Source organism: Sarcophilus harrisii, chromosome 4 (assembly GCF_902635505.1).
Source record: "Sarcophilus harrisii chromosome 4, mSarHar1.11, whole genome shotgun sequence".
Classification (NCBI taxonomy): Eukaryota; Metazoa; Chordata; class Mammalia; order Dasyuromorphia; family Dasyuridae; genus Sarcophilus; species Sarcophilus harrisii.
This window is the reverse complement of record NC_045429.1, coordinates 369,045,503-369,058,105: the sequence shown is the minus strand read 5'-3', so window position 1 is coordinate 369,058,105 and position 12,603 is coordinate 369,045,503. Positions and strand designations below refer to the sequence as shown.

Here is a 12,603-nt window from a genome sequence, read left to right as displayed (position 1 = left end):
TTAAAGCAGGCTGATTAGCATTCTACAGTTGTGGTCAACTTGAATGGACTTGTACTGTTGTCGCACTTCATCACTTTCTCCTACAGGCAGTCAGCTCTAGTACCACCACCAACTAAGAATAAAAATGGAAATAGAATAAGAGAGAAGGGAGGAAGACTGAGAAAAGAAAAAGACATGGTAGAAAATAATGGTAATTCTGTACTTCAGGGATCCATGATTTTATCCCCGTGGGAGGAAACCCATGCATGCTCATCATATTCCACTAAAGCCCAGAGTTCTGTGAGTTGATGCAGCTGAAAAAATTCAGCAGCTGCAGCCTTCTGGTGATGCTCCTTTTCACACTTAACTTGGCTAGTCACCTGATAACTGGCCCCATCCAAGGCCCATTCTCATAGTCTCTAGAGTTCAATAGAAGCTACAGAGCTGGCAGTCTGCTGGAATAGCCTTTGGAAATCAATGGGTTATCTCCAGGAGAAAAGACATAAAAAGAAATGAAAGAAATATAATCGGTTTGGCTCCTGTGGAACCTGTGGGGTGACCAGGTGATACAATGAATAGAGCACTGGGCCTGGAATCAGGAAGACTCTTCCTGAATTCAAATCTAGCCTCAGACACTTCCTAGCTATATGACCCTGGGCAAGTCACTTAACCCCATGTACCTCAGTTTCCTTATCTGTAAGAAAAACAGGAGAAGGAAATGGCAGATCACTCTGGTATCTCTGCCAAAGAAAGCCCCAGATGAGAGATCACGAAGGGTCAGACATGACTGATTAACAAAACTGATGAAGCTGGGTCTTTCCTGAATAAGTCTAGCAGTTTTTATAGCACACTGTTTTCCAATGCTGCAAGCTATTTATTAATTACCAAGCATTTACTAAACAACTACTATATGCTAAGCCACTGAAAATACAAGAGAAATGAAACAGTCCTTGTTCTCAAGAAGCTTATATTCTTCAGGGTGAAAACATTGATACATTTAAGTGTATAAAAATGAATAGCTTTAGGGAGAGACACTAGCAGCTTGAAGGAAAAACAATTAGTCTCATGTAGGAGGTGACACTGAGTTCTGAAGGAAATTAAATATTTCAAGGGGCAGAAGTAAGAAGAACATGCAGGAAAAAATGCAGGATGAAAAATGTAGGGAGAGCTCCAATACCTACTGATTCTGATCTGGTCTTCGTGGTGTGGCCTCATGATTTGATTTGAAAAGTTATGAATTCCCAGAAAGCCAGACATACACATATTACATTTTAAGTGTAAAAAGGCACTCCCCAAGATTGATACAAATTCTTTCTGGACTCCTTGTTCTTAGGCTCATTTTCTCCTTATATGATATAGATAGTAAAGAGTTGGTTATACTTACATTGAACACCTTAACATCATTTCTGTTTCTTATTTCTTCCACGAGTGTCAATGGCTTTCCTTTAGGGATCGGTATCGTGCCAAAAATCACAGTCCCTGGGCTGGAGAGAGTCTGACGCACAGCGTGAATGAAAGTCTGACTAAAGAGTTCCATTTTCCCAATTTCATCAATGATACACACCCTCTTTCCAGGGCTGTGACCAGCATCTGCCTGTGGATTTTAAAGACATATTAGATCTGATATCAATGTCCCAGAGTGTAAACAAGAGGCATTTTTCCTTCCTTCTAGGGACATCCCAGTCATTCAATAAGGTATGAGTCTCAGCTGGTGAATACACCTAAATCAACTCCCTTTTGGATATTAACCAGTCACTCATGGGAAGTAAATAATTCATCTAGTGCCCAGTTTCTTACACAGTAGTATAAGATTCCATTTGGTGTCTTGTAGCTGAAGGTAGGGGTCATGAAATTATCATTTATTATCAATAATATTATTATTATTATATTTGATTTGTATATCTTATATACCTATGTACCCAGAGTTGTGTAAAAATTTCTTGGACAAAAGGGGGTTACAGGTGGAAGAAAATTTAAGAAGCGCTGATCTAAGAAATCTAGAAATATTTAAGAAATTGCCTCTGCGAAAGCAATCTAGAATTCTATAGTTGCCTAGAAAACTATGTTTCTTTCCCAATGGTGAGCAACTGATATTTTGATAAAAATTATTTCATCACAGTAGCTAATGACTATAGTGGTCAAACTTTTATATTTGCATCCCTGAAAACAAAAAGGACCTGACCATTCTGTAAAGCAATAAGGAATTATGTTAAGTGACTAAAATGTCTACATCCTTTGACGCCGAAATTTCACTGCTGGGCATATGCCTTAAGCAAGTTAAAGATAGAAAGATTTCAAAATTCATTAATTTACAAGAGGTGTAACATCAAAGAATTAGGAACAAGTGGATGCCCATGGTTTGGGGAATGTCTAAATAAAATGTAAATAATATGATGGAATACTGCTGTGCCAAAAGAAACAATGAATATGAAGAACAAGAAGAAACATGGGAAGGTTTATATGAACTGATTCAAAAGGAAGCAATAAGAATCAGAAAAATAATATACACAAGTAACTACTACAATGAAAACTGAAAGAGCAATAATTTAGGAGTAGAGGAAGAATTGAACCCCAAAATTATAATGATCAATTCTGGTCCTAAAGAATAGATCTTTTAAAATGAACCTCCCTCCTCTATATGCAGAAGGGACTATACTATGGGTATGTCAACCTCAGTTGGTGTGTTGTTGGTTTTGCTGAGCCTCCTTTTTTTCCCCTTTTTTAAAAAAAAAATCTTTGTTGCAATGAATAACTTTCTAGTAGGATAAAGAGAAAAATATATTTGAAATGAAGATGATGTCAAATATATATCAATAAAAAGATTTTTTAAAGGAAAACAAACACAAGTCTTAAATGACCCAAGCTTAAAAAGGAATCAACATGGGGCTTAAAGGAAATTAACAATACCAAAGTCACATTTCCATAGCCCCTTATGATTTAGAAAATGTTTTCCTCATAGCTCTGTGAGATATTGAAGTGGGAGGGAAACTGTTCCCTGTACTGAAGCTGTGTTCCCTTTAAGATTATCACTCTGAAACTGTGTTCCCTTTAAAATTAAATTGTGTCCCCTTTTTGATCTAGAGATCAGATCTCCCAGGCTCCAAGGAGTCTAGAGAGAGGGCCCATCTTCCCAGGATGAATGAAGCAACATTATTAAAGGGCAAATCAACTCCCTTTAATCTTTTTGAAATTCTAAATCCTCATTCAATTGAGAAATCCTAGTCTGATCAGCTCAGGCTGTCCCAGCCCCCCACCAAGATACTTATATAACAGGTTTCCTTAAACTCACTCCTTGCAGAGGCCAAAGCAATTTGCTAGGACCCTACCCACTGAGAAGGCATTCTCTTCTCAGTGCCAGACTCCATTTCCCTAACAGGACTTTGCCACTACAGAAGTCAGCCTCTTAGCAAACTGGTTTCTATCCAACAATAAACTTTCATTTTTGCAATTAATAATTCAGGACAAGTGAATTCTTTCACTTTGAACCCGTGATCAACTGAAAGGGGATTTTTAACAACTCTCTTATTGCCACTAACCTCATCTCCAATGGGAATTGAAGGGATTCAAACCTCATCATTATTATGTTATTATACCTGTTCATTTTTGTTGTTGTTCCCTTGTTTCAGTTATATACAATTCTTTGTGACCCTATTTGAGGTTTCCTTTGCAAAGATCCTGGAACAGTTTATCAATTCCTTCTCTGACTCATTTTAGAGATGAGGAAACTGAGGCAAGCAGGGTTTAAGTGACTTATACAGAGTTACACAACTAGTGTATGAGTCTAGATTTAAACTCAGGAAGAGCTAAAGGTCCAACACTATATTTACTATGCCACCTAACTACTCTTTATTATCCCCATTCATTTAAAAGAAAAGGAAATATCATCTATTAAGCCTCTTTTCTCCCCCCTGTTTTAAATTTGACTTTCATAGATCTTTATCTAATTTCTATCTGAATCTTGATCAGCACTACACAAAATGCCTTTCACAGAAGAAAAGCTTAATAAACACTTGTTGCATTGAACTGTAATTGTGAAAAGACCCATAAAGTCATAAGCAGCAGTTCTTGGAAAGGATGATGAAAAGATTTCCAGATACATAGGAATAATGGTCTTTCTCCTTGTTCTCCTGCCACTAGAAAGTCATTTCTGCCAATCTATGTCCATTACCTCCTATAAAATTTTCTACTTCAATGAATATTAGCTGTCATCTAAATGCTCTAAAGATCCATGAAACAGATGCTGACATTATCCTCATTCTATACAAGAAAGGTAGTGATTTGCCTATGGTCTTGCAGTTAGTAAATATTAAGGGCAGGACTGATAAGCAGATCTCTCTCTCCTGCTGCCAACAATAGGCAGCTTCCCTGCCTGATTCCATGTAACTCTGAGCATGATCTTACTGTGCAATCCCTCAGCATTTATGGAAACATTTTGGAATTATGGAATCATTTTTTTTACCCTACCAGATAGGTTTGTTAAACTATTGGGGCCATTATGCTCATTTCTATGTTCATGTTCGATTTCTCACACCTGTTTTTTAATTGTCTAGCGCCTCCACAGATCTACAGCAATCTATTTCATTGAAAAAGGTGCATAGTAAATAGATGAACAATTTAATGTTGGATGAAGGATGGCATTCGTAAACTGCAGAGACTATTGTGAGTGAAATGGTTTTTGAAAACTTTTTTTTTTTTGAAAACAGTCCTTATTAAACTTGTTAAGCTTACAGAGCATTTTCCATCTAAGGATTTTTAACAAATCTGACAGCCAAAGTGCCTCTTTTCTCCTTTTTCTCCCACATTGTCTCTCATAACTATAGTTAGAAACTCTTGATGAAGTGTTTGTCATGGTAGTTAGTGATTCACTGAGGAGACTATACCTCTCAATAGGGAGGGGAAAATGAGAGAAATGCTTATTAATAACCAGTGATTTGGGGAAAATCAGATTTCCCCTGTTCTCTTTTATGCTCATTTCAAGATCTCAGTCTCTGAAGGTTGAGCTACCCTTCTCAATCCAGACTCCATCCAGGTGGGGCAGCTATTCTATTCAGGATAAAATCTTTGAACAGACTGCCCATGACTGTTGCTAACTTATAAGTAAATGACATGATCTAAATTCAGGTCCAATCCCTATTGTAATATTCATGCTCTCATTAATTGTTAGTCAATCAGGGTAGATTACCACTCTTGGGAACACCCTGCTTTCAAAAGGGCATATAAGCCAGCAATGAGCCCACTGCCATGAATGAGTCCATCACCATGATTGTCTTTACCCTAAGAGAAATGGCTAAATGGCGATCCTTTTATTAAAAAACTGGCATTATTAATAAAATGATTAAATTACCCCCAAAAATGTCCTTGACAGTTATTTCACATTATCTATGTGAAATGAGCAGTATTTTCTTCAATTTTCACCAATGGTGTGCTTTCACCAAGCCTCTACAGCAATACAGCTGCAGTACTGGGGGCAAATGAAAAGCCTGCAAAGCAAGTAGAACACTGGATTTGAGAGGCAAGAAGAGCTGGCTCCCAATCCTATCTTAGACATCTTTCAAGCTCAGTTTACTCTCATCAGTAGAATGGGAAGCAGAAAAACAGTACCTACTTCACAGGTCAATTTTAAGAACTGAATATCAAAATGTTAAAACAAGCACTTTGTAAATGTCAGCTCCTATCATCATTATAACAGTTAATAAAATTAAATTTATATTCTCTCCATTTTTGTAACTGATTCGGTATCATTACTGATTTCATTCTGTATAACTACATTTTTTTTAACTGCCTAAGTCATGTTTCATTTGTTTCAGTTAAGTCTGGAAATTCAGCTTTCCTATAAATCATTGTCTTTGAGTAAAGTTTAAAGTTCAATTCTTCTTTTAATAACTGTTCTATTCTTGTCTCATGGAAATCTATTTTCCTTAAAAGATACAGGTGGCTGCCAAGGAGTCTGGCCTATCATCCAAGGTGGTCTAGTTCACTGTTGGCTAACCTGTCCTTCCAGGTAGATTCAAACATGAAAATTTCTTAGTGATAGGATGGAAGAAGGGAGGAGTTTGCTAGCTCCTCACCTTCCCTATTTCCAGCCAACCATATTATACCTTAAGCTTGGTAACCAATCAAATTATTTTACCCATTTATGATGCTGCCTTCTATTTTTTTTTTGTTTGTTTGTTTAATTCTCCCTTTATCTATAAAAATGATCTCTCTGACCTGAGAGTTTTTTTTTTTTAAAGGTAACTATTGGTAATTGCTAGTCTTACAAATAAGTTGAACATGCTCAGAAATTTGTATCTCAGCTTACCTTAATTTCAATCATAGCATAATAGTAACTTCACACCCTATTTACCCCAGCCTAGATACAAATATTTTAACACTAAAGGACTTCTTTTTTCCAAATTACTTGTCATCCTCACTTGACAATATAAAATCATGGGATCATATATTCAGAGTTAAAATGGACCTTACAGGTCAGCTAGGTCAAGCCCTTCATTTTACAGATGAGTAAACTGAGAACTGAGAAACGGAATAATCTTAGCAAGATTTGATTCCAAACTTAAGAATTCTTTTCCACTGCAACAGTCACAAAGAGGAATTTTAAATTTGTATGCTAATATTGTGGCCATTTGAATGCTAAGTGATTCTTTGACAAACCTTAATTCAATTCAGTTCAGATTTTTGGTTTGTGCAAAGGAGCAAAAAAAGAGGAAACAAGATACTTTAATACATAGATGGATTTGAATTCTGATGCAAGAGTTTTAGATCAGATTTAAAATATGCCATCACCTCTTAGCCTTCTAACTTAAATATCAACCTGCTCCATTCCATGCTGTACAAATCACTGCCAAAATGTTGAGGGGTTTTTTTCCCTTTAAGTGAGTATATGACCATGTTAATCTCCTACTCAATAAACTCCAGTACCTCTTCCTATTTATTTATTACATTTACAATAAAATATAAACTTCTGCCTTTAGCTTTTAAAGCCCTAGACTCAACCTCTCTTTCCAAGCTTACTATAATACATTCTCCTTCCATTCCAAATTGACCTCCTCTCTCAGTTCTTCACACCCAGAATACTCATAGTTTTCTCTGTTTCTACACCAGCTGTTCCTCATTTCTAGAATGTATTCCCTCCTCACCTTTCATCTTATATAAAACAAGTTCCACTAAAAACAACTCCCTACAGGGAGCCTTTCCTGACCTGAGGGCAGCTAAATGGTGCAGTAGAGGGTGTGCTGGGCCAGTCAGGAAACCAGAGTTCCAGACTGACTTCAGACACTTACTAGCTGTGTGATTCTGTTTACCTCATTTTCCTCCTCTGTAAAATGAGCTAGAGTATCTTAACCAAGAAAACCCCAAACGGGGTCATGAAGAGTTAGGTATGAAGATAGAATAAAAACAGCAGATGCTGATTACTTGCTCTCCTCCTTTATCTGTTCCTCTAACCTTTCCTGGCTTCCTTTATGCTTTGACTATAATCCCAACTTCCCTAAGAAGGCCAATGCCTCCCTTCTGAGATCATTCCCAATGTATCCTATTTAAACGGGATTGTCTGTACATATGAATTTTTCTTCATTTTTTTAAATGGGAAGAGAAAGAGAACAGTTATCTTTTTAAAAAACTGTAAAAAAGAGGTGGAGTGCTATAGGTATGGAATGCTGTATGTGCACTTTCAGAGTTTTGCTCAATTTTTTACTTAGTTATAAATAAGATTTCTTATAACAAGAGAAGACTAGAGGTTAATGTGTGGAGATGTCTGTAATATAAAAACAAAATATGTCAATGAGTACAAAAAAAAATCTGATTTAAAAAAAAATTCAAGTATTTAGATTTAGAGCTAGAGCTAGAAGGGAAATTAGAAGCCATCTAGTATAAGCCTGTCATTTTTCTGATGCAGAAACTAAGAATTAGAAAAGGAAGCGACCTGCCCACAGTTACACAAATAAGCAACAGAGTAAGCATTTGAATCCAAGTCTTCTGACTTCAAACCAGTGCCCACTAGTGAATTCTTCCTGAAGAGGCCCAGGTCAGCCTTGGCTCCTCTCCTACCCTGCTCCTTCTATTTGCACCTCATTCCTCCCTGCAAAGCTCCCTTTTGCAGGCTGTATTGCCCCCTCAGAATGCAAGCTGCTTGAGGTCAAGGACTACTTTCCTTTTGGCTTATGTTTTATCTCCAAGGCTTAGCCTACGATCAGACAGGTATTCACCCAGCAGGTAAATGCCAGACATTAAAAAATGCTTGATTCCTGACCTTGTTTCCACTATCACACAGCTTCTCAGGGGCACATACTACTCTCCTACATAATGGATGGTGAGATTATAAAGACAGCAAAAACAAAAAGTTCTGAGTCAGTTTATCTTTGTGAATATCCAAATTTCTGTCACTGCAGGGGAAGCAGCAGTACTCCTGGAGAACAAGATGAGGGGCTCAGAAGCCGATAGCCCTCCACAGCCTATGGGCAAAGATAGGAGGGAAGGTTGGGCCCAGTTCCACCTTGTAGAGAGAGTCACCAATTAGCACAGGCCTTTTCTTCAGAGTGAGTACTGCTCCTGATGGGGAGGAAAATGGAACTGAAGCCAGCAGCCCCTCCTCCCCCAGACAGGCACAAAAGACATCCACCTCAGCAGCAGGTTTATCTCTCTGGGCGTGAGCCAGTCTAATCGGCATGACTCTTATCAGGGATGTGTTGGGCGCATTTTGCTGCCTCCATCTCAAGATTCTATGAATAATTACGGAGCCTTGTGAATTTCCTATGCCACTATTTGAAGCCAAATGGAACTCTATTTTGGCATGTCAAAGTGACAGTTTTGAAAGCAGCCAATTCGGGAGGTATGTAACACTCTGAAAGGGGGGAATATATGTAACACTCTGAAAGGGGGAATATATATGTATATATAAAAGAAAAAAGAACAAAAACCAATAACTCTTCCTGCAATTCTCCAGGATCCTCACCCAAATTAGATCATGCCTACATTATTCAAACTACTGAGAAAAGAGACATTTGGACACATGTGAAAATTCCATTTTCCAACCAAATGGAAGTGCTCACTTTGAAAATATCACTTCCTTAAGCCTTCACACCTTGAAAAAAAAAAAAAAAATAGGAATTATACTTAGCCAGGAACCACAGAAACCATGGGGATGAGGAATTTAGATTATTGATCCAAAGGGAAGCAGAATTTTCTATTGAAAGGTGATTCAATGGAATTTCATTATATGTATGATAGAATGTAAAGAGCATTGACTGAATACTGAGGTTCAAACCCTACCTGTGAAAGACACTACCTATGTAACTAGATACCCCTTTGGGCTCAGTTTCCTTATCTGTAAATTGAAGGGTTGGACAAGATAGTCTCAGAAGCTTCACTTAGACTTACCTTTATGATCTGACGATTATTTACTATAGAGTAGTATTTATAAATCTAACTTGAACCATGGAAGAATTAATTACAGTAATATCAAAGAATAACAATTTTAGAATTGGAAGAGACCTCAGTAGTCTCATCTGGTCCAATCCATTCTTAAAAAAGAATGTACTTTACAACATCAGACAAGTGGTCATCCAGTCTTTGCTTAAAGATTTCCAATTAGAAAGAACCCACTACCTTCCCACAGCTGCCCTTTTCACTTTTAGATTACTCCAAAGAAACAGCTAAGTAACCTAGGCTGGACTTAGAATCAAATCATGTCTCAGATGCTTACTGACCAGTAATCACTTAACCCGTCTGTGCCTCAGTTTTATCATCTGTAAAATAGGGATCATAATAGCAATCTCATAAAGGGTGGTTATAAAGTACAAATGAGCTAACATATGTAATAATAATATGTAGCTACAAATATGCTAAATATCATCATCTTCATATTATTTAAGGATTTCCTTTTATCAAGAAATCCAAGTTCTGTATTCTGGGGCCAAACAAAACAAAAATACTCCTTTTCCATAAAAGTCCTTCAAATTCTTAAAGAAAACTATCTTGTTCCTACCCTGCCCCTTAATCTACTCTTCTCAATACCAAAAGCACCCTCAAATATAAAGTGGTTTAAAGAAGTTGTCTCAAACCAAACTCTCTCGAGACAGCTGTAATAAGGCTCCAAAGGAATCACAAATGCCAGCAACATGAGAGCTTATTATTGATGATCCTCACATTCTTTTCTTCCAGAAAGTAATATTTCTCATGTTCAATTTAGAAACAGATATTGTATATGACTCTCAAACCTGCAACACCTGGTCTTTTGTTTTTCCCACTTAATACAAATTATAATTGCTGGCATTTCTATAGCTTGTTAAAGTTATTAGAGTTTTATAACAAAACTGCGAGTAGGTACTAAAGATATTGTTATATCCATTTTGAAGATTCAAAAACCAGGAACAGTGACTTGCTTCTAGTTAAGTGTCAAAGGTAAAATCTTTGCTAGTCTTCTTGCTAATATTCTTTTCACTATTTTATGTTGCCTCTCACTAAAAAGTACAGAATGTCAGCTTTATTACAGTTACCTTTTTTACAGTTACAGTTACAAAACAATCTATACATCCACATTTCTCCCTTCCTAGAAGACTCAGCTCAAATCCCACCTTCTGCACAAGGCTCTTATCAGCCCCCTCACTACTGAGATTACCTCCAACCTACCCAGGATAGATCTTGTACATACACTGTTGTCTGTATGCTGCCTCCCTGATCAGATGGGAGCTCTCCAAGGTAAGGACTGTGTCTTTACATGGCACTTACACTGTGCTTGGCCAGTAACACACACTTAACAAATGCTTGTTGACTAAGGGAGGTCCCTGATTATTACATCATCTGATCATGTAAAGTAAGGGGCACGAGTATCCCACTTTATAGTTAAGGATACTACAGGCTGTTTGTGGTAGACGCAGGACCCAGCATAAATCTTTCTTTCCCAACTCCACAGACAGTAGGCACTAAATAAAAGTTAAATACTGAAGGTAAAGTAAAAGTCTCTACTCCTTTGTATACTTGATGAATAGAAGGAATATTACAATATAAAAGCATTTTCGTAAAATACATGTAGATGTATCTGGATAAAACAATCTTCAGCTGAGAACTAGAGAATCTAAATGTGAATTCTTGCTCTCTGGCTGTTGACCTTAGAGGAGCCATTTAACTTCTCTAAGCTTGTAATGAAGCTCTGAAAGATCCTTTCCAGCTTTAAGGCTTCAAAGTCCAAGAATATATTGTGATGTTTCTCTTCAGTTTTGCAGTGACTGGCCTCATCCTCTGGATTAATAACAATAACACTAATAACTTATTTTGTTCTTTCATCATCATTGTTCTCAGCCTAAGATACTTTCATGCAGGATCCCCAGGATGTCGGACTTGTTTTGAGGCACTAAGTAGCTATAGGGGAAAGTTCCAATATACTAAGTTGAATTTTAGAATTGTGGGGACTTTAAGGGTATCGTTCATCAATTCTGCCATGTCGTAAAAGCCAAAATATTGTCCCTAAGAAAATTTAAATTGCCAAGAGCCATCTTGAATTAATGGGGAATGCCTATGGTAATTGACAGCTCACACTATTCCTCAGTTCTAGGGGATATAGGAATTGGCTTGAAGGTCTGAATAATGATACCCTGTTAAAGAGTAGATGGCCCCATTCCCATCCAGTCCTAAATCATAAGAAGCATGGGATGCCATGACTTCCTCACACCATAATGCCAGAGAAACATATGCCAACTCTGTCAGTTTCCTCAGTGGGAAACCAAGAAATAACATCCAAGAAACAGTCACAGGAGCATGGATTTAGAGTTAGAAACACTGATTCTAACCCTCCTCATTTTACAAATGAAAAAAAGTGAATAGGATTTGCCCAAAATCACATGGGTTGTAAATATCAGAGCTGGGATTTAAAACCAGGGCCTCCAATCCTGAATCGCTTCCTTTTCTCCCTACAGTGCCAACTATCTCTAATAATAAGTTCTCAGAGCTCACTAATTTTTTTTTTTATTATAGCTTTTTATTTACAAGTTATATGCGTGGGTAATTTTTCAGCATTGACAACTGCAAAACCTTTTGTTCCAATTTCCCCCTTCCTTCCCCCCAACCCCTCCCCCAGATGGCAGATTGACTAATACATGTTAAATATGTTAAAGTATAAGTTAAATACAATATATGTATACATGTCCAAACAGTTAATTTGCTGTACAAAAAGAATCGGACTTTGAAATATTGTACAATTAGCCTGTGAAGGAAATAAAAAATTCAGGCGGATAAAAATAGAGGGATTGGGAATGCTATGTAGTGGTTCATAGTCATCTCCCAGAGTTCTTTTGCTGGGTGTAGCTGGTTCAGTTCAGAGCTCACTATTAAAAATCTATTTTTCAATCTAATGATTCTGGACAACTTTTTAAAAACCCGTTTTTTAAAATTACAGAGTAGTTAATGCATTGTGATCAAGAAAATCCAATAAGATATAACAATTCTACTACTTTATCTCCAATTACTCAATGATTAAAGTACTTAGGAACTCAGCCTACCCAATACTGAAAATAAACAAGTGAATTTATTTTTATTTAAGTGTACATTATAATCCATTTTCAGAGAAATATCTATTTTTCAAAGAGGCAAATTAGTGCTCCTAGGGCTGCAGAACTTCTACATCTGGGATGC

At 37.1% G+C, this 12,603-nt stretch overlaps 1 protein-coding gene across 1 annotated transcript in view; it reads right to left on the bottom strand.

The window, feature by feature from the left end:
• NTPCR (nucleoside-triphosphatase, cancer-related) overlaps window positions 1-12,603 on the bottom strand; it is a 43,592-nt gene that overhangs the window by 17,240 nt on the left and 13,749 nt on the right. Inside the window, exon 4 of the mRNA XM_031966914.1 lies at window positions 1,364-1,573. Coding sequence (XP_031822774.1) covers window positions 1,364-1,573 — 210 coding nt within the window. The remainder of the gene's footprint in view (window positions 1-1,363; window positions 1,574-12,603) is intronic.